At 38.9% G+C, this 25,242-nt stretch overlaps 1 protein-coding gene across 5 annotated transcripts in view; it reads right to left on the bottom strand.

The window, feature by feature from the left end:
* Positions 1–25,242, bottom strand: part of RPTOR (regulatory associated protein of MTOR complex 1) — a 162,745-nt gene that overhangs the window by 96,341 nt on the left and 41,162 nt on the right. For 4 of the 5 annotated variants that reach the window (XM_075044165.1, XM_075044166.1, XM_075044167.1 and 1 more), the window contains exons 4-6: positions 21,295–21,453; positions 14,394–14,540; positions 6,773–6,948 (exon numbers count right to left, since the gene is read on the bottom strand). In XM_075044165.1, coding sequence (XP_074900266.1) covers positions 6,773–6,948; positions 14,394–14,540; positions 21,295–21,453 — 482 coding nt within the window. The remainder of the gene's footprint in view (positions 1–6,772; positions 6,949–14,393; positions 14,541–21,294; positions 21,454–25,242) is intronic. The other variant, XM_075044168.1, reaches the window with a different exon arrangement.

Here is a 25,242-nt window from a genome sequence, read left to right as displayed (position 1 = left end):
GGGTAGAAAACTTTGCCGCAGCATAATAAGAATCAAACAAGGCCCTCAATATTTGTCACACTCATGATTATGCGGCGATTTCCATCGTCAGGTGTCAAAACTGGGGTATTGTAACTGTCACAGTGACAAGTTTTCCAACACATAGTGGTGGGGAAAAGGGCTCACAGTCATCCAGCACAGTCTCTTGGGAGGAGCAAGACGACACGAGAGCCGAGGAGGTTTATGCTTCTGGAATAATGATTAGCGTTGGCTGGGTTTCCCCGAAGAGATCTGGCACTGCAGGCAGGAAAGTGAGAAAGGGAGGGAACGAGAGGGATTCATCAAGTTCAAACACCTCCATTATTTAATTAAAAAAAATGCTGACTCCATTTCCTCAGCATTACAAATACCACCACTTCAGGAACGCTGGCCCTGGAAAACGCAGAGTCCTGTTAGCACTACCACTCGCTGTGCCTAGAAAATCCCAAGAGTCACTAAACCCAAGCGGGTGTGGGAAGACAAGATGACTGCCAGCCCAGTTTCCAAGCACTTGTCTCCCTCCTCCAAAACTCTGGGGGACGAGCTTTGCGGCCCTGAGGGCAGAAGTGGGAAACAATAGATGTGGGAAGAAAAAAACAGCAAATTCAACTTGAGAAATTACTTCCTCAGTGATATCACTACCCTCCCAGACCATTTTCCCAGTACTTCATGAAGAATTTACCCATTGGTGTAATGTAAGTTGGTATTTAACCCCTACACTTCCCCCCCCACAGCAACAGAAATCTCTGCGGGCAGCAGGGGACCGGGAGGGCTCAGCTGCCTGGGAAACCCACCTCCCGCATCCAGCGGTAGCTGGAGTTGCTGCAGCAGGAGCCCCTCCTTTCACCAGAGCCATGATATCCACATCCAAAAGGCTCTTCCCCAGGAAAAGCAGAAAACAATTACTTCTTTAAAAGACAAGATGTGCAGAGGCCAGTTTTGAAATCTTGAGGATCCTCCAGTTTTCTTGTGGCATCCCCTGCCTGCAGGACATCCATTACTGCCAAGAACAGGGACGGGCTCTGAAAAGCTAAGTGGTCTCCAGGCTGCTTTTCTGATGTGTGTGCCATCCATCATACAAAAAAAAAAGGCATAAAGCTATCTGTGAACACTACAGCGGGATCCCTATACAATCTGCTAAAATATAAAAACCTTACAACACTGCTTTACAGAATCACGCAGGTAAATACCCCTCTCAAACAAAACCTGCAGGCAGAATTCAGCACGGCAGAATTAGGTCATTGGAATCAGGCTGGAGTCTCCCTACAGACTAAGGATGACAAAAGACTAACTCCTCTGCTCAGTGCCTCTACATTACGACATATCTGAAAGAGGACCATAACAGAGCCAGCACAACTTTGTACTGTTACACATTTGCTCTCTATAAGGAATGAAGAGTTCCACCTATCACCATGTCACGCAGTATTTTGTATTTACATCAGAAGCCTCTCATCCAAGCCATGATTTGACCTAACCTCACTCACTTAGCAATATTTTACAGGCTCACAGATTAACAAGGCAGCGCTGCACAATGTTGCAAGACACAACACCAAAAAAAAAAAAAAAAAAAAAAAGGACGAGCATCCTAACTCTGCTCAGCACAGCCAGTCTCCTCCGGGCCAGGCGGCAAGAGCACATTTGCCAGAGGGTGAACAAATACATTAGCCTCCTTTTTGCAAGGATTTTTCCTAAGCACAAGGCTTTTGATTCCAGCTTGTTGGATTAGAAGCAGAAAGCTTGCCCCGTGCATACAGACATTCAGGACACACAACAGGAGAAATGCCTGCATGCCAAGCGTTTCCTACAACTTCTACAAGAGCAGGATAGGCACACCTTTGAGGGTCAACTATAAACAGATATTTTCACATCTAAATGCATTCTGCAGCTGTCATTTCACACTTCCTTAGGGACCTGCTAGTATTGCACCGTGGGCAACATGTAAATAAGCTTAGATTTCAGTTATTTCATTTGAGCTCGTGGCTGCTCAAAGATGACAAAATAAAACCAGATTACATTTGACTAGTGAAAAATCATCCTTTCTGCCCTGACCATGGATCTGTTTGATATTCACCAGAATGGGAGTAAAGCAGAAAGTGCTTACTGCTTTTGCATATACTGGGCCTGTTACAGTAGAGGCCCCCACCGTTGCCCTGAATATTTTGAAAGAGATTAATTCATTAAAACACCATTTAACCAGTAGCAGACTATCTGCATTTCCTCTTTAACAACCACTGATTGCCAAGAAAATGTACTCGTAAACAAAATGTTCTTCATCCTGTATCTGCAACCCCCTTTCATCACTCCAAGGCTCTAAATGTGAGGTCTCAAGTGATGGTGGGTGTCATCATCACAAACATCAGGCAAAATATGTTAGATCTGCACGTAAACATACCAATAAATGCGAGGCAATAAAGAAGAAAACCAGAAATACACATAACAATGCTCAATCAGGTTCTGCTCAGACATCACAGGAACATTTTGAAACTCAATTTAGTTTCTCTAAATAAATTTGGGACAGAGGATTGGCTTAGTTAACTCCCAAAATCTCAAGCAGAAATGCAAAATAAACACCTCAGAAAAAAAAACACTTGAAGCATTTGTTTTAATTGATCCAACAGAAAATCAGCTGTCACAGGTCAGGTTCTTTTTTCCATGCACTTAGAAGCTTGCTGTATTAGCGTTCTAGTGTACAAGCTGCATATCCAAAATTCCTGAGTCTGAGCAGTTCCCAAACTTTTTGTTTCTTTTTGATTTGAGGGGTTTCCAGCACTTTTCAGGAGCCTTATTACTCTGAGTGGGACTTCATGGTTCAAAGCCTTAGGGTCCTTAAGACAATTTAGACAAGCACAGCCTTCTCCCTGATGTGTAAAATCCTGAATTGCAGCTTATGTCTTATGGGACTAATGATAATTTAAGCATGTGACGCACTACTGATCACAACTTTCAATATAGTTGCTTTTTGCTTTAGATAGCATGAGAGACAGATCTGCGTAAAACAGTGCACCAAACACGCACTAATTTCTGCCTCTTTCTGCAATAGCTGCGTCTACTTCCCGATTAGTGCACATCACTCAAGATTAACAATCCATACAGCTTATCTCTAAGCTTGCCTCACATATAGCTATATATAGTTACATATATTTGGAATACACATATACAACATATATTTGGAATACGTCAGCTCCCAACAGTCACTACACAGGAAGATAATCAGTATCAAGTTAGCCAGAATTGAATTCATACACTGGATTCCTGGAATTGTCAGACTGTCATTAAGAGTTTCATACACCACATTCAGAAGGGCACAATTGACCTGTGTTTCTCCTACCAGCATCAATTTTTCTTCCCCTGAAATCAGACTGAAATGGATGCAGCTGCAACCCCATTTGATAAGTGATTTTGTCCATCAGTTGTTTACTTAAAATACAGAGCACAAAATAGGATGTATAGAAATTTATTCATCAAACTTTTATTTGCCCATAAATTCAGTATATGAAACCTCATTAGCCTGTCAGTCCAGAATTGCAAAAATGCTTTATTTCAAAAGCAATTCTGAAGGGTTCTGGATCAGCTTTAGTAAAAGGGCTAGACCAAAGTAAAAGAGAAGTTTCAATGACAAAGGTTTACATCTTTAGTTTAGGTTAACTGCCTGCTTTAAGACACCAACATACGGTTTGCATCAAACAGCTGGAATGCAGGAGAGTCTGCCTTTGCATGCATTATGTTTAACAGCAGTGAATAACAATGCTCTGCAAGCAAGCACTTATTATTTACAGGACTTGCATGGATAAAAACATAACCATAATAATGCCAATCAATAGGCAATATGAAAGGAGAACAATTTTCATCAGAGAATAGAGAATAAATTCTTTTGTGTGCAGTAAGCAACACATGTAATCATTGGAGTAGATCTTGTAGGAAATGCTTTACTTGTCCAGGAGTTTGCATGCCATCTACCACCATCTACCCCAAGAACAGCTGAGGTTAATAGTTTTAAATCCTTCCCCTGAGCTGCATTTTTTACAAACACAACATGTCCTATCAAACACAAACAAGACACAACTCTGAGAATCTCATGCTTATGCCAGGTGTAGCTCTGCTTGAGAACCTGCCCTGATCACCCCCTCAGCCACGTTCCCATGGAGATGAAGTAACAGAAAATTCCTGAACAGATCATAATATCCAAAAAAACCCTTTCTCAGTTTATATAAACTATGCATTAAACACTGTTGTATAAAGCAGTATAAATGTTTGGAAGGGACTTCCTAAAAAAAAAAACCCACAAAAACAAACCCTAAAAAACAACAAACCAAAAAAACACCACACCACAAACAAACACCACCAAAACCCAAAAAAACCTCTTACAGACACTCAGTATTTTCAATTTAAATATGGCACAAACTGTAAAGTATGGTTCCAGTAATTGTAAGGGAAAGAGAACCCTGAAGTCCCAATGCTGATAGTTTTCACTTCACTTACAAAGCTTCAGTTTGCTATAAACCAGTTAATCTTCAGTAGGCATCAAAGCCCATGCTAGGGATTCTCACAAAGATTTAATGAATTAGTGAAAACAGCACGAATTAAGTGGTGTCACTGTGTCTGCATGGTATTGATTTAACACACATGCACAATAATGAGTTATTCAGAATAACTGCAAGCCTCAGCATATCCACCCTGAAAAGCAATTGTTCCACTCTCCTCTCCACATTAACATGGTGTTTTGGTGAAACGTTCTCCCTGAAGCCGAACTTAAACCTCCATTTCCCGAATCCCGTGCCACTTTTTATTTATTGGTTGTGGACTCCATTCAACAAGTAATTTTAAAAAAACACATCATTTGTATTTACCAAATTGCATTCATTGTCACCTGCTGCTAGCCTTGAGCTAATCAGGTGGAACATTCAGTTAAATTTCAAAGTCTTTCTCCATAGATAAAAACAGCAGAAATCTAAACTTCTTCACATTTGAATAGCAGTGATCTGATTAGCAGCCATATGATAAAAGTAATTCCCTGCGACCACATTTTCTTGGTTATAAAACACAGTATTTCTCAAAGTTCCCCTAAAGGAATTTTGCCACGTAGTAACTTTCTTCAGCTTTTAAAAGACAAGGATTTATGCAGGCAGCTTGAGAATTTTCACATAGCAGGCAGAGTTCAGAGCTAGCCTACCAGCAGCACGTCAGCATCAGGAAGAGCAAGCTAGCAGAGCTCCATGTCAAGGCGGTCACTTCACCAATGAAGAGCTGTCACAGTAACAGCTATATTGGAAGTTAACCTCCTCTTTCTGTTCACCTGTCCCAGAAGAGAAGCACATTATTCTCTCGGGATTAGACAAGATCAAATGTCTCTGGCTAATCAACCAGCTTGATCCTGTTGCATACCTGCAAGTGCTCACTTGTGAGTTTTGACAAGTGGTTAGTATAGCAACCAGACTGGTATCTTAGGAAAACAATATAATGTTTTGTTTTTACAACAGAAGAAAGAAAAGTAAGATGAAAAGGCTTTTAAAGCTATGAGAGGAGCACACACCTGCCTAACTTATTTAGAGGTTTGCCATTCCTTGGCTGAAACTCTAGGCCAGTCACCCATTACTTCAGAGTCCTGGTCCATGACTCCTCATGGGTCAGAAAAACCATTTTCTCCCTAGCTCTCTCAAAACCTTCCCTTGAAAATATTCCTAATGTCACTGAAGCTCTTTGCCCTGCTTTTCAAAATTATCCAAGACTTCTGCCAGTGTTTACAAACTGTGACTCTCTTCTGTAAGAAAATACCCTGTGAGCTCACAAAATCAAAAACAGGACAAAAAATTAAACAGATCTTGTGCTGTCCCTCACAGGAGCAAAAGGTATCAGTCAAAAGCACTACATATCTAAACAAGAACCTGGTCAAGTTAAGTCATGTAGTTGGTTGCTTATTAAGGGCAGAAAGAGTATAAGAACTGTAAGTTATTATGAGTATCTCCAAAAGACAGCTAATAACTTTTGAAGCTGTGGCGACTCAATTGCTTAACATTGTCTGCAATGTCTATAGGCTTTCACCTGTTTTAACCTAGTCTAGAAAATGACCTGGAGTTTTTCATTCTGGCCTACACATAACCTTGAGAGGATCAAGTGAAACATGCCGATAGGAATGAATCAACAGAGCTATGTACTACCTGGGCGCACATGCTGGATTCCTCACACCATGTCCTCAGCTGGCACCACAATTGCTCGTGATCTTCTCTGTTGTTGAGTAAAAATATTGCTCTTCGAAAGCTCCTGCTATTTGTAGCAGTCTTTTATAACTTTCTGCCTAATTAACTTGGTATGTCATTCCATAACATCTTTCTTTGGTTTATCGCTCAATTTCTTTCACTACAGCATTATTTAATGCTACTGTATTATTTACAGCAACTGCAATATTTGGAATATGATTTGTACAAAGGACAATTTACAAAAAGTTGTATTGCACTATGTAGTATTTCTGATCTCTGAAGAAGCAGATATTTAATTCCCAGAACAGTAAATCCCTTAATCTGAGCAAACCTAGATATTGAGCTGGAATCTAAAACATATTAAGTAGAAGATAACAATATTTTCACCTTTCTAGTTCTGATTAATAAAATGCTGTCCCAAATGCATAGTTCAAATCCAGTAATTCAATATTGCAGAGAAACTTTAAGTTAGAGAAGCATTTGGATTAACAAATCTATCATTTCAACAGAGAAGCTACACAAATTATGCACTTGCCTTCAATAATGGGGAAGATACTCACCATCTCAGAGCAATTTTGATCGGCGTAGTAAGGCATGATGTGAAAAGGTCAGCTGGAAGATCAGGGATCATGGGTAGCAATTCATTGGCTTCACATGCTGCCAGCTGTATGCAGTTCTTCATCGATGGCGGCAAAGGCATTTGAGCAAGTGGATGGTTTGGGTTAATTGCAGCCACCTGGAGAGATCAAGGAAATTACTCAGGCAGTGAATTCAGTGAAGTTAATTTCTGTACCATTTTGAAAATAACCAATGGAGACCTGTCAAATTTCAATGGATCTCTGGATTCGGAGAAATTTATGACACCGTAGCACCAGCCATAGCTTTAACTCACATACAATTAACAGTATTTAAGTGTATTTACCATACGATACCACACACCAAAACCAGCAACTTGCAACAGACTGAACTGTGATCACCACTTCAGAGTCTTCAGTTCACATCTGCCAGCTTGGAATCAAGCACTGTAGAAGCAAGTTGGGCTAATTATTCTTTCTTTTACATTTAAGCAAAAAAAATCCTTCCTGTGGCTCATAACCATTCACCACAGATGGCAGAATAGCTTCAAAAGGAAAAATGCAATTCATTTGGCTGTACCAGGTTGCATTTCCTGCCACGGAGTATAGAGATGGCCATTGTTGGTAAGCCAGAAGAATACCGAACTCCCTGTGTTTCTCCCCATACATGTTTCTACTTCACTAGAGCAAAAAGGTCAAGCTGGAAAAAGGAAGAGAAAAAATTACTGTATGTAACTAGAGAGGCTATCTTCCAAATAAAGAGAAAAAGAAATGTGCACTGCCTTCTGCAATGCAAATATTAACATATCAGCAGATACAAGTTTTAATCAATGCTTTAGTAAAAGTGTTCAAGGTCCTTATACATATTCCTCTGGATGGAGAAAACACGGTAATTTCTGCTCTAAGCAGTGAATATTACACTGAAAAAATAATTCTAAGGTAAGGTCTTTGCATCTCAAGATCTAGAACTGTTCTAACAAGACATAATTTTCCAAGATTCAATTAGTTTATATTTAATTGGGCTTAATCACCTGTTTAAAATACTCAGAACTGGGACACACGTTACTGCAGATTTCATGCTAGCCATGGACTGATGGAATGCATTGGTCCGATGGCGTTTGTGCATCTGCAGACAAGAACCAGCTTTGCATAAATGTTATTCAACTCTTTCACTCCACATGCTGTAGATCAATTTTCAAAAGGCAAGAAAGAATGGGAAACAGAGCAGACACTTACATGGGCATATTCAGTGGGTTTTTTTAAATCAGAATCAAGTCTGCTGTGAAAGAGTTGAGTTTCTAAAATTCTGACCTGCACTATGGCAATCGATTAATCTGTCCAAACATCAGTCCATAAAGTAGAAATACCATATATATCAGTATTCCCATTTTTCAAAACCACAGTGATTCTCCTAATTAAAATTTGGATTAAGAGTATGATTTTTGAGACTAATAGTTCACAGAATGAAAAACATAATTTTGATCTATGGTACTCAAAGATTCTTAAAGAAATAGCAGAAAGAAATGTAACACGTGCAGTGTCTTCATTGCCCTTTCATGTAATAGTTAGAAAGCAAAGACCCATCAAAGTGATCTATATGCTGTGTTATCAAAGTTAACAGAAGTACGTTCTTTCAAAGACCAACTCTTCAGCCAGTTTCTTTTTTTTTTTGCCAATGGAGTAAGGTGATACAGTTGACTAATAAACTAATCCTTTACCATCTCTATACGTGAAAAATTCTGTCTATCTGAAGAGGAAATCCATTTGGTGTCTCAGAAGGGTCGATGGGGAACAGAATACTTGTGTTACAAACCCAGAGCCTGGCAAAATCATATACCTCTTGTCTAGCAAAGCAACCTCATAAGCTACAGAGAAGTTTCAGATGCTGTTTCACAAATTCTGCAACCTATTAAGCTTTTTGATTCTTTAAATATGTTTTTTTCCATTCTAATCCCAGAGGCAGCAGTGACACACTTTGACTTTCCCAAGTTGTCCAAATTAGCTAAGACCTGTCCTTGCTCTCAGTTGAGTTGTGCTGCTCTCAGCAAAGATTCATGCCATACTTTGGGTGGAAATGAAGCTACCCTCAAGTCATCACCTGTCCTCTATTGACATTTACTCTCAATAAAACTTAAGCTGTATGCTAAAAACAAAAAAAAGGTAATTAAAATACTGAAAAGTTCTTTTATTTGAGGAGAAAGGCACGAGAGACAGTGTGGAAAAGCATTAGCTCTTCCCAGATTTATAAATATAAAGCAGTCAAACTGCTTAGCTATGGCTATTCATTTCCTAAAGAAAGACTTGCCCTCTGGGCATCCTCATAAATGGGCTCCGTAGGTGGGAAGTACATTTAGATGGATTTTCTGCTTCCTGAGCAGTGTGAAACACTGATGACTTGACATTTGTCATGGTCTGGTAGTGCCCCTCAGTTCTGATGGGGAAGTAGCTCATATTCCAAGACCTGCTCCACTCTTGGCTTCTACACAGTAAAACGAACTAAAGAAGCTGTGACACATGCAGTGTAAATATTTGTCCAGTAGGAGATGAACTACTAACAACCATAAAATGAACATACAATACCAGCTAGTAATTACAGATCTTACCAGACTTCTAGGGATAATGATGTAGCAAAACATTCTTTTACAAGTAAAAGAAAGGAGAAAAAGAAAGGAGGAAAAAAAAAAAGACGGTTGAGTAAAGCCCACTATGAACACCTATTTTTGCATCCTTAGAACATCCACTGAAGTCACACTTTCTAGACTGCTTGGTTCCCTCATAAATGTAACTTTTTATTAGGGCAAGATATGGAGTAAGTAGAAGGCTAAAGAAATATTAAAAAACATAAACTGGCAAAAATGTACTTATTCACAACTGTAAGAATAGTAAATAAAGCACATAAAGTTACCATATATGAAAGGTTACCAGAATTATCAGTATGCATTTATCTACAATCTATAATTTTCTGTAAGCAGTCAACCAGATGTAGACCTTGCAGCAGGCCATAACTCACAACTTCTTTCAGCAGAAACACAGTCTCAAAGCAAAGGGATGCATATTTTCCTGTGTAAGCTTTTAAGTAAAAATTCCTTACTATCAACAGAGTACTTATTGTGTTACTTATTGTTATTTCAGGGCAACTGACAATCCTCAGCCTTTCAGACAAAATAATAGTTGTAATATTATGTTATCAATTATACTGAAACATGCTATCATTCCTGTAAGATGGTGGTAATCTGAAAACAAATTATAGCTGTCCAAGCCAAGGAGCACTCGGGTTTGCTACTTGCAAGCACTCTGTCTATCCGGAGGAAGAGCTAACGGATTTGCAAGTATTACTGCTTGTAATTAACAAAAAGGGAAACAATATATGTATTTTAAACCACTGTTATTGAAAACATTTATGTACCTATATAATTAGGCTGAGAAACAAGCACTTGATAGAAAACCAAGCCTTTTTTGAATTAACAAACTTCTTCAAGGTAAACTTGAGAGGAACTAACTCCTAGTTTCTGTCTCGGGGCAACTTCAAGTATTGACCAGACCTGCCACCTTCACACAACTCCTGCTGTGAGAATCCTCTTCCCCTGTGGAAGGCATTAATGCAACTACAGAAAAGGAGACGTTCCTCTCTCCCAGCAGATGGTGGATTAGAAAAACTCTCCCCCCAGACACGATGCTAATGCCAGATAACATTCTGCTGTGCTGTCGTTAAGCTAATTTTTTGAGAATTAATGTTGAAGATGAAAAAATAAAGACTGAGTTCCTCAGCTCCAATTAGGACTCGTTAGTCATATACCCTGCTGGAGGGAAAAACGAACAGGCGCTCCCACCGCAACACCAAATTCCTACACGAAGAACAAAACAAGTTAGTATGCAGTTGTAAGGAATGCTGTTGAAAAATTCAAACAATAAAGCTGCAAATAAAAAAGTTGTATCTCATGCAGCAAAGCACACATCTAGGAGACATTTCAGCCTTCACTTCTGTACACCTCAAACGTGGCCTTAAGACAGCAGAACTTTGCTGTATGAAACCAAGTATGAGTCAGAGGAAACACAATGTCACAATTACACAGAAATTAGTCAGAAATAACCAGCCTCCTCTTTTATCATTGTTAGCACAGCACACTTAAAATGCCTGCTTAATTCTCCAGAATTGCGGTGTATTTATATACACTCACAGAAGCATCGGAGCTAGCTAACTAGATGATCAAGAGCACCCAGTGCCATCACTTCCACTACACATTACGAACAGAGCTCCGAGCTCCAAGGCAGGCATAGCAAAGGGGTTTTCTAAGCAGGTTACTGCCTGCTCTGCAGACATCATTTCACCTGCCATTTTCTTATAGTGGCAGGAGGTCAAGTGCCTGCAGGCAGCCCTCTGCACCCTCTTCCGCCACCAACATTCACACTGGCCTTACTGCTGTCGTGCTTAGTGATGCCAAACAGGACAATAACCAGGAATTCCAGTTTCTAAAAGCTGGGGTCAGTTTCCAGGTCTGAAAAATGTCTTTTGGGAAAAGAAAACAACAGCCTTCTATTACAAATACCAGGACAAAACCGAAACAAATAAAGGCAGGATCAACTGGAGAAATGAACTTTTAAACTAATTTATCACACTTAATACTATACCACATCATATCCACATCATGCTGCTAAAGGGATGTTTCTTATCTGCAAAATATGTACTTTTGTTTAGCTACATATTAAACCAAATCCTTAACTTCCCATCCAGTTGATAATTAAAACAGTTCACAGGTATTTCTCTGAAATAGTCACGTTTACCACAGTCCAGCGAAACCAACAGTCCTTACATCAATAGCATTTAACTTAAAAGTTTGCAAACACCGTAACATATTAAGAATGATAGGGACTGGTAGACCTCATCAGCTCAATTGCTGCCCTATAATTACACGAAACAAAGCTATAATCAAATGACAGAATATCTCCACTACCCATTCCCCATCCCACCAACAACCAGTTACAGCTGAACTGGCTCTGGCGTCTTCAAAGCTAGATCTGCCTTCACCCTCACCTCCCTCAGACAAGCAGTCTTGCCGAACATAAAAAATAATTTCCAATTGCAGTCTGTCCACCAGGATAAGATATGACAAATTCCTGCCTCTGGTAAACAAAGTCATCTTCTTACTGAAACTGATATACTTCTTTCTATCTACACAGCTCTTCACTCACACACACTAGCCATACTTTATTTACTAACAAAGGCAAAAAAAAAAAAAAAAAAAAAAAATTATTTACTATTCAAGTGCTGTTTTGGAGGCAGCTCTCTTAAGAAGACAATGTACCATGCAGTGCTACAATATTATCTTTTCTCAGGTACCTTAGAGAAGTGTTAACTGCTTTTCTATCACTCCCAAGTTATCATTTCTTTCTGTGCTTCCCTCTCTTTGGAGGCTGAACAAGATTTAGATTTTACATTAAGAAAGAGTATGCCAGCCTTTATATTCCATGAACAATGAAAACACAGTATAATGGGGTTGCAAACTTACCTATAAATACGTTGTAATTAATTTTTACGTTTCTGGTGGAACCATGTATAATCTGATGGCACTTGGCCAGTGCTCTGTGCTATCAAAAAAAAAAGGGGATCCCGAAAAAAATAAAACAAACAGTCATGGCTTCCCTCAGCCTTCACTCTGTCAGATTAAGAGAACGGCAAACTCCTCTAATCTCCTTTCAGTAAGATGGTCTAACAATTATCTTGATCACTCTAGTAACCCCTCTTGAGTACCAGTTCCAGCTTTACTTCACCTTTCATGAATTTGAACAATTCAATAATTTATAGTTTTCTGAATGAATTCTCATCCATACTTTGTATAACACTGTAAGCACTCTTCTATCTCTGTTACCTGGTCTTCAGCTTTCTATTAATAATAAGCAGTTATCTCAGTAAGTGATCAGTAGCTAATGAAATCTAAAGATACAGAATGGGAAGCTGACATATAAGCCTGAAAGTATTTTCATAATCAAATTAACTGATAGTTTTATCCTGTGTTGCAAAGAGAAGAAATACTAAAGCAGTTTTCTCATGTAACCTCACATATTTCACAAAATAAAAAAAAATAAAACCGAACAAATGGAATTTAGTATCTTTGTTGAAATACAGACTGACATCGTTACTCGTGCTTATCTTTCTCTCTGTAACCAACTGTCCTTGTCTGCAGACAGTCTGGTTTGTCTGACTTGCAGAGAGGAACTTTTCCAGCCCAAGATTCACCTAAGCAATTTATCTGTCTCACAGCAGAAACCAACAGAGACACCTGCGGCTGCCTTCCTTCCAAAACAGCTTCAAAGTCATTCTAGAGCTCAGCAAGAGCCAAGGAAAAAAGGAAATTCATGAAGAAACCAGGGAAAGGGAAGGTAAAGTTAGGCCCATTTTTAACCTGCTTAGGAACAGAATGAGAAAATGAAACAAAAATCCAGAAGGGTGCTTTGTACGAACAAAAGAGAAAGGCTCCAAAAAATAATCACAATGGAAGTCGCAGGCCGATAGGAAACTTGCAAAAGGAGAACAGAACATGACCACCAGACATTTTCCTTGACTTAAAAAGATAGTAACCTTCAAAAAGCATCTACTACCAATACTATTGATCTGTGTCTTGCAGTTTCATATTCTTCCCAAGCCACAGACTTTGGGAAGTTTCTTATCTTTACAAAAAGTGGCATTATCACTGGTTGAAGAGAAGGAATAATGAAATGATCTACATATCTCAAGCTGTTAAGACTGTTTTCTGTCAGTAGAATGGAATTCCCACCTGCCCAAAGAGTCACCACAAAAGCATCTCCAAAAACTGGAATTTAGAAGAAAGGAATTATAGCCAGGGATACTGTTAAGACCTGCTCGAAGGTTGTATTTGTGAGTCAGTTGCCTAATTAATTAATATTCCTTCCTTGATTTTTTTTTTTTTTTTAAAATAGTGTCCTAGAACTGTGAGAGTAAAAAAAAGTTAACCTTTGAAAAATATGCTTTCTCTGTAAGCTGAAGCTAGCAGGAATTTCTGGCCGTGGGGAGTCTTGCCATCCCAAGTTGCTGCACAAAGAATCCTGACTTATTACCTTCTGCTTTGCATTTCAGATTTACTTCAATAAATTTATTAGTAATTACATTTGCAATGAAAGACAGCTTTTCATTAGAAACACATTCAACTTAAGCACTCTGCGAAACTGAAACCACCAGTGACAATCCTTCTGTGCATCAGGTTTCTTTTATTTTGTTTCGCACTTTCACATTCACTTCAACAGCACAAAACTCTAACTGCATCCAAATACGTACCCAGATACCAGACTTTTGCAACTAAAATAAATATGTCTAGTTCACCTCAGCATTTATCTTAGCAGAAAAGACCATTAGGGCACAAATTGATTCTATTAACATTACCATTTAATTAGTGCTTGTATTAAAAATTGTTCCAAGTTTAATAGAATAGCAAACTGAACCAGAAAGATTGGAGTGGCAAAATTATCTGCAAATTAATTTGCCTTCCAACAGAGTTTTAAACACATTTTTCAGCTGTATACAGCAAAGCAAGCTTAAACTTCACCTTGCAGCACAAACACAAATGAAACCTTTGCAATAGACTGATCTCACCTCCAACTCTTGCTCCCTCTGTAGTGCAAATTGTTTGAATGACTTGACAATAAGGCCAGCATTAGAGCAATCATAGACGAAAATGGAAGGACTGCCCATCCAAGTTTGCAGGTCGTATATGGAGAGAGGAATATACTGAGTATAGTTCTATAAGAAGAAAAAAACCAAAACACTCAAGTTACAAAGAGACAGAGAAGCAACAAAATGTGCATTGGTGAGATGATAAAATACATACAAAAAAAATCCAATTCTGAAATAACAAAATAAAACCTAGATTGAACATTGGGCATATTAATCAATACAAATACCATTCAACATCTACTAATAATGAGGACTATGAACCCAATTCCAACAAAAACAACAAGTAGATTTTATTGTGGTATTGTTTAAAACACTCAACTCTAAACTAAAATTCTAAAACTCAGCAAAGAGTGCTTTTATATATGCTAACAACTCCAACCAGCATTTAATAGTCCAATTTTATCTCAAATTTCTGCAACACTGGTAAAGAATGTAAACCAGCTGTCTCTAACTTAACATCAAACATCTTAAACTGAAAACTTCATCAATAAATGAAGACTGATAATTAAGACTCTGTAGCCCATCAGCAGCTATGCTATCTTAGTTTAACAAGATGCTTCATAATTTTATTACAGCCTTTAACTTCTGTGCAACTTCCAGAATTATCCAGTAAAATTAAAACCAACAAAGCCTGCCTTCAACAAAGTGAAGTACCAACAATTCAGTTTCTGTAAATATGAAGTATTTTCTTCCTTGTCTTCCATCTTAACCCCCCTAAATAATTGGAGGCAAGAGCTTCTTAAAATACAAGGAGGATAAAATATCAGACATTTAAAATTAGCTATGAAAGGCCACAGCCTAAACTAAGTGGCAGAACTGGAAATATAAACCAAATCACATTTCTGCCATTTAAGCCTGCAAAGAGTCACTACCAAATATACAGTGGCTGACTGCATAATCCTTCCCATCTGCAGCCAGAGGGCAACCTGTTCATGTTCGTACAGCTTTGAACTCTGCCCAAAATCTACAGTAAAAGCCGTGATGTTCCTATTAACATCAGCAGAATGATGGATGGGATCATAACTCCCATTTAAATTCCAGAGACTTAAAATAGCTGTAATAAAACCAGTAAACTTTTACAAAAATCAAATTTTCAAGGACACATATCAGCATATATAAAGACAGAAGTGATCATAAACCATATGTTAGATAAGGTATGAAACAGTAAGTCATTTCAAAATCCAGTTTTGCCCATATTTAAAAGTTTTGGTTGTTTCATTAAAATTAATAGGAAAAATTGTTTATAAAAGCCAAAGTTTTAGGGAGTTAGGAGCTTTGCAAATTGTTGCAGTATAGAACGATACATGAACAACTCACCCTTGGCCCAGACCTTTGTTAAGGACATCACTTAGTTTAAGCACATTCCAATCACAGTAAGTTACAAAAAAAAAACCAAAACAAACAAACAACCTGCTCTGACACATGTAATCAATAAGATTTTATGGGCATGCACTGTTTTAACTTTGTATTTATAATGCATGTTGCTACAGTTAAGACTGGATTATAGCTCTGATTAATATTGTGATATTTCCAGCCAGGAGAATTTTATGTTCCAACTTTACTGTGGGGTCACATATAACTTAACAAATTTGCTAATGATATGTAAATGAGATAGTTTGAAGAAAAAAGGAGTGTTAAATAATAGTTTTCTAGCACGGTTGCTCAGGGTGATGTTTTGATGCTTGCTCATCTTGTCTCTGCCATGCTGGGCCTGTCCGTATGTTTTGTTCTCAGTATTGACTTTGGTTTTCAGCAAGAAAGTTTCTGCTCTGTTAACACAGCTCCCACCATCCCTCTGTGACTGTTTAAAGGAATGACACAACAAAAAACTAAACTAGAAACTGATTTTGAACAGATTTCAGAAGCAAATGCTTAACAAACAACTCAAAAATATGAAAAAAACCCCAACATTCTTCAGATTTTGCAGAGAAGCTCCCCAGAACTTCAGAATGAACATGTTTGAAGTCGGGGCAGGGGGGGTGATTTTTACCTTTTTGAAACCACATTGGGATTTTCTCAGAAAATAGTAGCAAGCAAAACTAGAAAAAGAACATTGCTCCTTATTAATACAACAGCACTCACAATAAATATATGAAAAGCATGTTATTGCAGCTTCAAAATCTGGCAAAATGCCAGACAATGCCAAATTAACTGGTTTACAAGGACTGTCTCAACCCTTCTTTTGTATGCCAATACTGTACAGAGAGCCAGAGCAGAAAGCCTACAGTAAAATAAAGTACAACTCCATAATTAAGTACTGGCTTGTAGCGCAAGTCAACAATAGCAGCCAGTTAAAACAACAAGCCATGGCAATCTGCTACAGCATGAAGCAGGACTGCAGCTTCTGGCGCTTATTTGGTCAAACACAGGATGTTTCAGCAGAGCTGTGGACAGGATGAGTGGTATGTAAATAGTTTCCAAAGGACTTAACAGAAACACAATGATGATGCACATTTTGTGTTGCATATTCTCACATTAGCAGCGGAATTTGCTTCTGATAATGCACACATTTCGCATCTTTTTGTACACCAGTAAGACATAACAGACCAAGGAAAAGGACATTTTCAAAATATTCATTCCTTCCAAAGCATGGCACAATTTCTCTTTCCATTTCTCTTTCCATTTCCTATCAAAAATGAAACAATGCTTGAAGAGTATTCTCTAAAGAGATTTCTCTAAAGCTAAAAAGCTTCCTCAGAAGATTACTGTGTTCAGCTTCTGTCCTGGGATTTCTGAACTTCGTGGAATCCCTCAGAAATCTCAGGAAACGAACCTTGTGGCAATGAACTTACAGGAATCCATCCCCAGTTCTTTCTATATGTCTTATTATCTCTCTAACCAAAAGAGTTCAGGAACATTTTGTTTGTCAAGCTGCCAACCAAAAATTAACAAACTAAAGCACTATAAACGCCTTCACGTGCTGCCTTGGAGTAGCACTGCATTTGCTGAGCAGCTGTGATTAAAAGCCAGGGAAAAAAAATTACAACTGAAAATACTTTCTGCTTCCGCTAACGCTGTCTCTGACCCCACGACGTTACCGAGCTGAAGTAATTTTTGAAGCATGTGTTTCGAGGGGAGGAGGAAGGGCGCAGGGAAGAGGAGCAGGCACTTCCCACACTCACACTCTCTGCTGCAAGGCAATGCAGTCAGACACACTCCTCACTACTCTCTTCTTTTCTACAAAGCATATATAGAAGGTCAGGTTTAAATTCTAATAAAATTAATGCAAATGAGTATCAGATGATTTATTTACTACTCTCCTCTTCATCTGCCAGGCTAGATTAAGTACCAAAAGGAAAGGCTTGCTTCATAGGTGAACTCTGAAAGATGAAGGTAACCAGAGGTATTTATACTACAGCAAGCACAACTTGTCAAAATCTATTAAAAAATTAAACTCAAGGAAAACCTGTCTGTAGGAGAGAACGCAAGTTTGGTTTTTAAAGACCAAGTTAGTTTAGCTACTAGCTTTTCAAGTGCCTTATCCAAATCGTACCATATTCCTTCCTCTTCCACACACCTCTCTGGAAGCACTTGAATGCCGTTAACTGAACAAAGTGACTGAGAAGTGCGGCTGAAGTGAATCAGGCTACATGATACTTCCTGAAGGTTTTATCTTTTTTAATCTACATATCAGAATATACCATGCTTAATCTCTCCCAAATACACTACTGCCATGCAAGGAAGGCTTCTTACGGTGCAGAGAGATCAGCTGCAAATGTCTCCCTCCAACAGAGCAGGGGGACAATCTGCTAATAAGCTCTGGCAGCTCTGCAGCCCCACTGTCAGAGAAACAGCAGAGCTGGAGCAGGGCTGCCCATCCGGGTGTTCCTGGGACACCTTCAAGAACATGTCAGTCCATCTGCCAGGCCCTTTGTCAACTAATTCAGTCAGCTACGTAAGCAGACAGTTTTTCAGAGGAGTAGATAATAAAGCATGTAAGAGAAGCATTCTCCTTATATTACCATTTTAAAACATCAGTTCAGACAGAGCACCAACTGTGCAAGGGCAGAGGTCTAAATTAATTTTGAAATACCAACTCTTGAGAAATTAAGGGGAAGATATTAATGAAGATCTAACACTTTGTGAACTTTCTCCAGCATCATTACAAAGTGCTCCTGCACCACTACGTCTATTTGCTGTCTCTGACAGCTTGCTGGCGCATGTTGGGAGATTTAAATAATCTGTGGTGCTACAGGAGAGATGCTTACGAGCAGCCATGTCCTTTTCCCCTAGCGGCAGCATACCTCCTCCAACCCCAAACACAGAATTGCTTGGGGTATTCCAACAACACCATGACATTCCTGGCACCATAAGCTTTATTAAGAGCTGAAAGCCATAGCCTCTCACAAAACATGAGTAATGAATAAACCTAAGTGTTGTGACAGCAAAAGTAGATTTCCAAAGATGGCTAGTTGTTACAGGGGACTTGGGTGAAAAAGAAAAAACTGAAGAGGTATTAAGGTCCTCTAAGTTTCCAGTAGCTACCAACAGCACTGCAAAGCTTTTACTTCTTCCCTCGCAGTAAACTGGCAGAAAAAAAGAGGCATTGGGTCTGCTAGTCTGTGCATCCCAGAAAGCTCTGGCAACCATAAGGCACAAGGTCGCTAACCCATACAGCTCTGCCAACTTATGCTGCATGCAGGCTGGGCTGCAGGAGCACAGGGAAGGCAGGGCTGGCTGCTCAAACCCAGTGGGAGAAGTCCTCTCTGTCACCACCTACGTCATCAGCCCCATAATGGCTGCACACCAATTTTATGGGAGGAAAAAAAAAAAGGAAAGGAAAAATGAGCATCTACAGACTGAGAACAAAAGCATATTGAAATGTTTGGACAGACTCTTGAAATTCCATTGTTGTCTCCTATCCTTAAAGTAAAATAGATGTCGCACCTTCTATTTGCCACACTGCCCTCTACTCTCCTGCAGCACCTGCACCAAAACCTTGCTAACAGACTGACGAGTCTCACCCGGACCCCACGCTCTGGGGAACAGGAGAAAGATGCTCAACCCACGGGAAGTCAGTATAATTCCAAAAAAATTTTATTTGCTTCGACAGACACAGGTCAGCCTGTGACACACCACATCCACCAGCCAGGCATGTTTCACTCCTTTTGGCCCCTCACTTGGATGATCTCAAGGTCCCTTTCAGCTCTGCCTTCATGCTCTTATAACTGAGACTTCAAGTGCATGCATGAGCATTTTAAATCTAATTTTAAAATGTCAGCACAGTCAAATTTCAGTACCTCTACTATTTCAATTCAAGAGGCTATAATACTGAGCCTCATTAGGCCCTCTGCTTAGATCTGAGGCTGAATTCTTTAAGACTGATTTCTAAACACTGCTGATTTCCACACACACCCCTGCAGTATTTCCTTAAATTGAATCCTTTGCTTAACAGGGAAGTTCCACTCCTGATTTGTTCTTTCCAAAAAAAAGCCAATATTTGGTAACATGCTGCAAAAAATACTAAACTTCAACTTTCCCCACCAACCTCTATGACAATCAGATTTTTTTTTCCACTGTCTGTAAGATAAGTCAGAGAGAACTCAGCTCCTAATCACGAGTGGTGTCCACACCACATTATCCCAGCTGATACTGCAGGCAAACTGGCAAATACCCAGTAAGCTCTTAATAAAGCATTTGGCACAACACACAACTTCATTGAGCAGTAATTTCCTCTTCTTTCATGTGTAACGCATTCCGCCCAGCGTTCTTTCTGGCTTATTTATTACCCACTGGCTGTTAAGTAAGAAGAAGGTCACTCCTATTTGTTCTTAAACACCAAATTCAGCTCCAAAATGAATTAGTATTCAGACCAATTGTTTATTGGTCTGAATACTAATCAAGTCTCCAAATAGATGCACCAGAATAAAGTGATGCCCTCTTGCACTTTCTCCCCTTCCCTTCTACTCTGCTCTTTCAAATTACCAGTGAATGATCATTCAATTATAAAAATAATACAAGTGAAATATGAGAAAGAAGCTCAGTAAGCTCCCAAAATAAAATAGGAGCATATATATAATATTGAATGCAAGTCCTATGTCAGCTGAATGTACTTTTCAGCTACAAGCAGTATCTCTCAATTTCCTAAGATTCCATTCTAAATCAGTTACCCTTAATAGAAACTAAATAGCTTAACTAAAGGGAAAGCAAAGTACATTTAGGTCACACTTGGAATCACTCGAAGGGTGTTGCATGTCATCTACAGAGCTGTACAAACCATAGCTACAAACTATGGCTAAGGAGGAATAACACATTCTTAAAAAAAACCAAAAGATAGCTCTTATATTGTACTTGGTGGGGCTTTTCAGTACTCTGTGGTCTGGAAGCAGAGCTAGCCATATGGTTTATTGTCCTCATGCGGTATCTCTAGGTAGTTTGAACAATGGCTGTTCAGAGTTAGTAGACATTTTAAGCATAAACTTCATGGTAAGAACTTAATAATCAGTCAGTGATGTAATGCAGCAAAGCCAAGTCCATTGAGGAGCCTCACAGTTTACCCAGACATGACAGAGCTTGGGTGCTACCTCTGAAAAGCAGATGAAGCAAGGAAGTAGCTGGCTTTTCAGTGTTTTGCAAATGAGCTTTAGAGCATCTGAGAGTAGACCCTCCTGTCCCACTGGGAGGTGATGGACAACCTATTTGGTCTCACAGAAGTTCAAGAACATGAAGAAAGCAAACAGCTGTCACCAGGGAACCAAACAAATACCTGTGAACACATTTTAAACCCTGAAAATCCAGCTGTTCTCTAACAGAACACTTCAATAATTTATACAACAGTAAAAAAAATTCAGCTGTTCAGCACTGTTTCACAAAGACGCACCTTATTGAAGACCCAGATCTCCCCATTTACTGTTGGCCTGGGGACACCATGTCCATTGTAGTGGAAAAGTACCCGCTCTTCCTTGGCGTTTCGACGCAGAGATGTACACAGTTTCTTAACTTCATCCACCGTAGGATCAAGACTCTGCTTGTACCTGGCCTAGTAACATAAAATGTAAGATAATAATTTTAAATGTAAACCCAAATCTATTTAAGATGCAGGTACCTAGTTAAGACAGAAGCATGTATATAAATTGGTTACTTGGAAAAAGAAAACACAAAACATTTACTGTAGAGCTGAATAAACAAAATATGTCTGCTACTGGTGTGTGGGATCGCACACACACATGCAGTAACAACACAGGTTTTCAAAAAGCCTTCAGGAAGGCCAAATCTGTTTTCAACATTGGCCAGCCTCAAAAACAACACTGCACAATTCTCTTAATCATCAAATTCATACCCCATACATCTCCAACTGAACAAAATTCCCTCTTAAAGACAGAAAATTGTATAAATTAGATATTCTGTAAACCTCAAATCTCATTCTGAAATGTTCCTTCCCTCCCATATGGAAAAGGGACCCAGCTCTTGCTTAGACCCTTAAAAGGAATGAAAATACCAGACTGAAGGGTGGAGGAGAAGTTCAGATAGCTATTCTTCATGGAATAAGAATAAGAATAGAATAAAATGGAATAGGAATAATAGAATGGAATAAGAATAAGAAAAGCAGCAGCCTCATCCCATTCCTAAGCCCCAACTTTTATTCCCCTTTTATTACTAAGACAGATATAAAAGAAACCTGGCCAACACATCTGCAAATATGTTAAAACTAGACAGGCTTGCCTTTTCTAGATGGACCGACAGCAGACACAGTGAAAAAATTTATGGCAAAAAGTTTGTCTTCAAAAAGAAACATGGCCAACTTCTTGCAGCTGTACTATGTACACTATGGGCATACTCATCTTCAGTAACGAGTTTACTTTGAACTTGCAGATCTCGCCATCCCAGCAGCTCATCACCACTAATGGTTCCATCAGGCCATAAACATGACTATGGCTCAATAGCTCGTCTGCTCTTTGCATGTAAGAGGTGTAGAGAATACTGCTGACTAAAAGTACAGCTGTTTTAAAAGCAGACTAGTTACCTGCAGATACTAGAAGAGACTACAGAAACCTACAGAGTTACAGAAAAGTTAATAAATGTTCAATCAGCGAGTACATGATGATTTTAGTCAACATTCAGTGATAGATAAAAACAGGGAAAAAAAGATCAAAGCAATCTAGCATAACACTAACATACTTTTAAATTAACTTATTAACTATTAGCAGTTAAGATCAGGCACTAGGTTACATAAGACTGTATTGCACTCCCCTCCCTAAAGAAGGGTTATGAATATAACTATATTTCATAACCTCACCTCAAACAGCTTATAGACAATGTCATTCTCAAGATAAAAGTGCACAAAAGTCCCAGAAATTTGATATTCACATAGCTGGGTAAAAAGAAGGAAAACTGATTGAGAGCCCTTGGCAACCGACCCTTACTTTTGGAAAAATTTTATATTCAATATCATCATAACTTTGTTTGCGGACACCACATTATCGTTCCTACCTATACAGCTCTACAAGCATGTAAATCAGAGCACACTTCTATGAGAAAAAACCCCAACTGTTAAAAAAACCTCAATACTTCAAAAACATTTTTACTCACTTAAGTTCAAGATGCCTATGTAGTAGCTAGTTTGTCATACTCAAAAGTGCATTTTTTTGAAGCAAGGCCAAATACTAACAAAAAGTCTTTCAACTGTCCTTCGAAAGACAAAAGCCTGTTTCTTCCTCTCTTCTTCAGAACTGCAGAGAGAGACTGAGAATCCAGAATCACAATGGCTTAAAAAAATTAAAGCCAATGTATTGAAATAAAGAACCAAGTTTAAGAGCAGGACAACCGTCTACATACCTCTATAAAAATCTGCTATTGAAAGCCTGTTTATAACCAAATCAAGGTCTCAGAAGTATGGGTTTTCATCTATGATAGGCAAAGATAAGAAAGTCTTAAAATATCACAGTAAAAGAGGATGAAGCACTTCAATATAAAAATGGTTTGCTTATCTATGAAGCTTGAAAAACAGATATCATGCTGCTCAATTAATATTCAGCATCTCCAGCCAATAGGCAAGATAGATACAATGAATGGCATCATTTACATGATTAATAAAGAAAAGCAAGCAAAAGGAGAAAAAATATTAAGAAAGAACTAGTGATCTAAAATACTCATCCTTTCAGGGAACTTCTGCACTAAGTAAAGGTAAGAGGCTATATTAATCTTAACACGGATCCCCCCACACCTCTTTCTTTCTCCTTTCAGTGTTGTTATGAAGGCGCTGATTTGCAAAAATGTGCACCTTAAATCACATTCTGCCTGCTGGCATCTTTACAAGACACTATAACCAGAGTGGTTGGTAATTTTTCAGCTCCTTTTTTTCCAAAGGAAAACATGCTCATTCAAACACTGCTCACGTCCTTTTAGCATAAATATTAAATACAGCTCGCAATTAATGGAGGTGAATTCACACTCTAAAACTAAAGCCTGTAGATCTAAAGATCCAAACTGTAAACATATCATTTGTGCATTGAGAAACACGAGGCTGAGAAGAATGAAAAGGAGAGGAGGGAGCCTGTAAATAAGCAGACAGTCTTAGTCCTACCTGTCAGCTCAGGACTTCCAGGCATGAGTGCATCATTCATGCACATACAACAAGAAACAGGTATCTAAGTAACAAAGTAGACCAGGTGGTGTCTTTTTTTTTTTTCCCCCTAAAAAATACCTTTTCATTGGTATGCAAAAAATACCAGGAGAATAAGTACAGTAATTATGAGAAATGTTCAGGGCTTGTTCATTTGATTGAAGTATGGGACATTAGTTGTGGGGGGAGACGAGGACCTTACTGGTTTATGTGATGGTCTGTGGGACAAGGTGCTATTTTTAATAACTGTTAAAAACAAATAAGGTCTGCTTCCAGAACAGAACTATAGAAACTGAAGTTCTTCGAGAAGAACATAGAGAAACAGCATAAAAACCTTGCTAACCCATGGGCTGGCACTCCTACCCAGTACCAGAAAGCACATTACCGATGACCAGCTCTACAGCATCCCATCACATTTAACACAGCTGACACCCAGATGAGCTGCGGTCCAGGAGGATTCACCAATTCAACAATTTTACCTTTCCTTTCACAGTATGAAGAAGCATTTTTTAAACAGAGTTTTATTTCTCATATGAACATTTTGCATTTTAGCATCACTACCCTTTTGATGAATAATTTCCTTTTGTCATCCTCCTATATTTCCTTCTGTCATTATTCATTTGTCTTCCCTGGCAACCTGCTACTTTCCTTCCCTTCCACTTCCAAACAGATGCTTTCAAGCAGTAGTTAGTGCAAAATGTAACAGACCGCCCAATTGGAATCCTCAAAGATCTGTTGGGCATCTGTTGGGCTTCATCTCAACAACTTCTGTTGAAGTCACAAACAAGAAGCTTTATGTCTTGTTTTCCCTTTGTTTTTATGAGCTATTGACCAGTTCCAGATTGTTACTGCATCTGAAGACCTTGCTGGCCTTCCCTGCCTTCTATTATGTGTTGATGACAGATATTTTCTGGTGTTTGGCACAGAGTCTTTGCTTCCGGACGCAATTATCAGACAAGACAATCTAGACTTCGATTCCTCTGCAGATGACGCCCAGCTGTATCTGTTGCTCCCAGCTGATGTTGCAATCATAGCATTAGAGCTGTCAAAAAGCCCAACCAGAGCACTGTGATGGACAAGCATGAAATTGCTGACGGTGATGTCAGCTGGCTTTCTGGTGTGAATTTGATTTTCTGATCACTTCAGTGTCTCACTGAACAGCTCCTGTCAAAAGCAATAACTTTGTGGCAGCCTGATCTAGACTAC

Source organism: Buteo buteo, chromosome 13 (assembly GCF_964188355.1).
Source record: "Buteo buteo chromosome 13, bButBut1.hap1.1, whole genome shotgun sequence".
NCBI classification, from domain to species: domain Eukaryota; kingdom Metazoa; phylum Chordata; class Aves; order Accipitriformes; family Accipitridae; genus Buteo; species Buteo buteo.
This window is presented reverse-complemented; position numbering and strand designations above follow the sequence as displayed.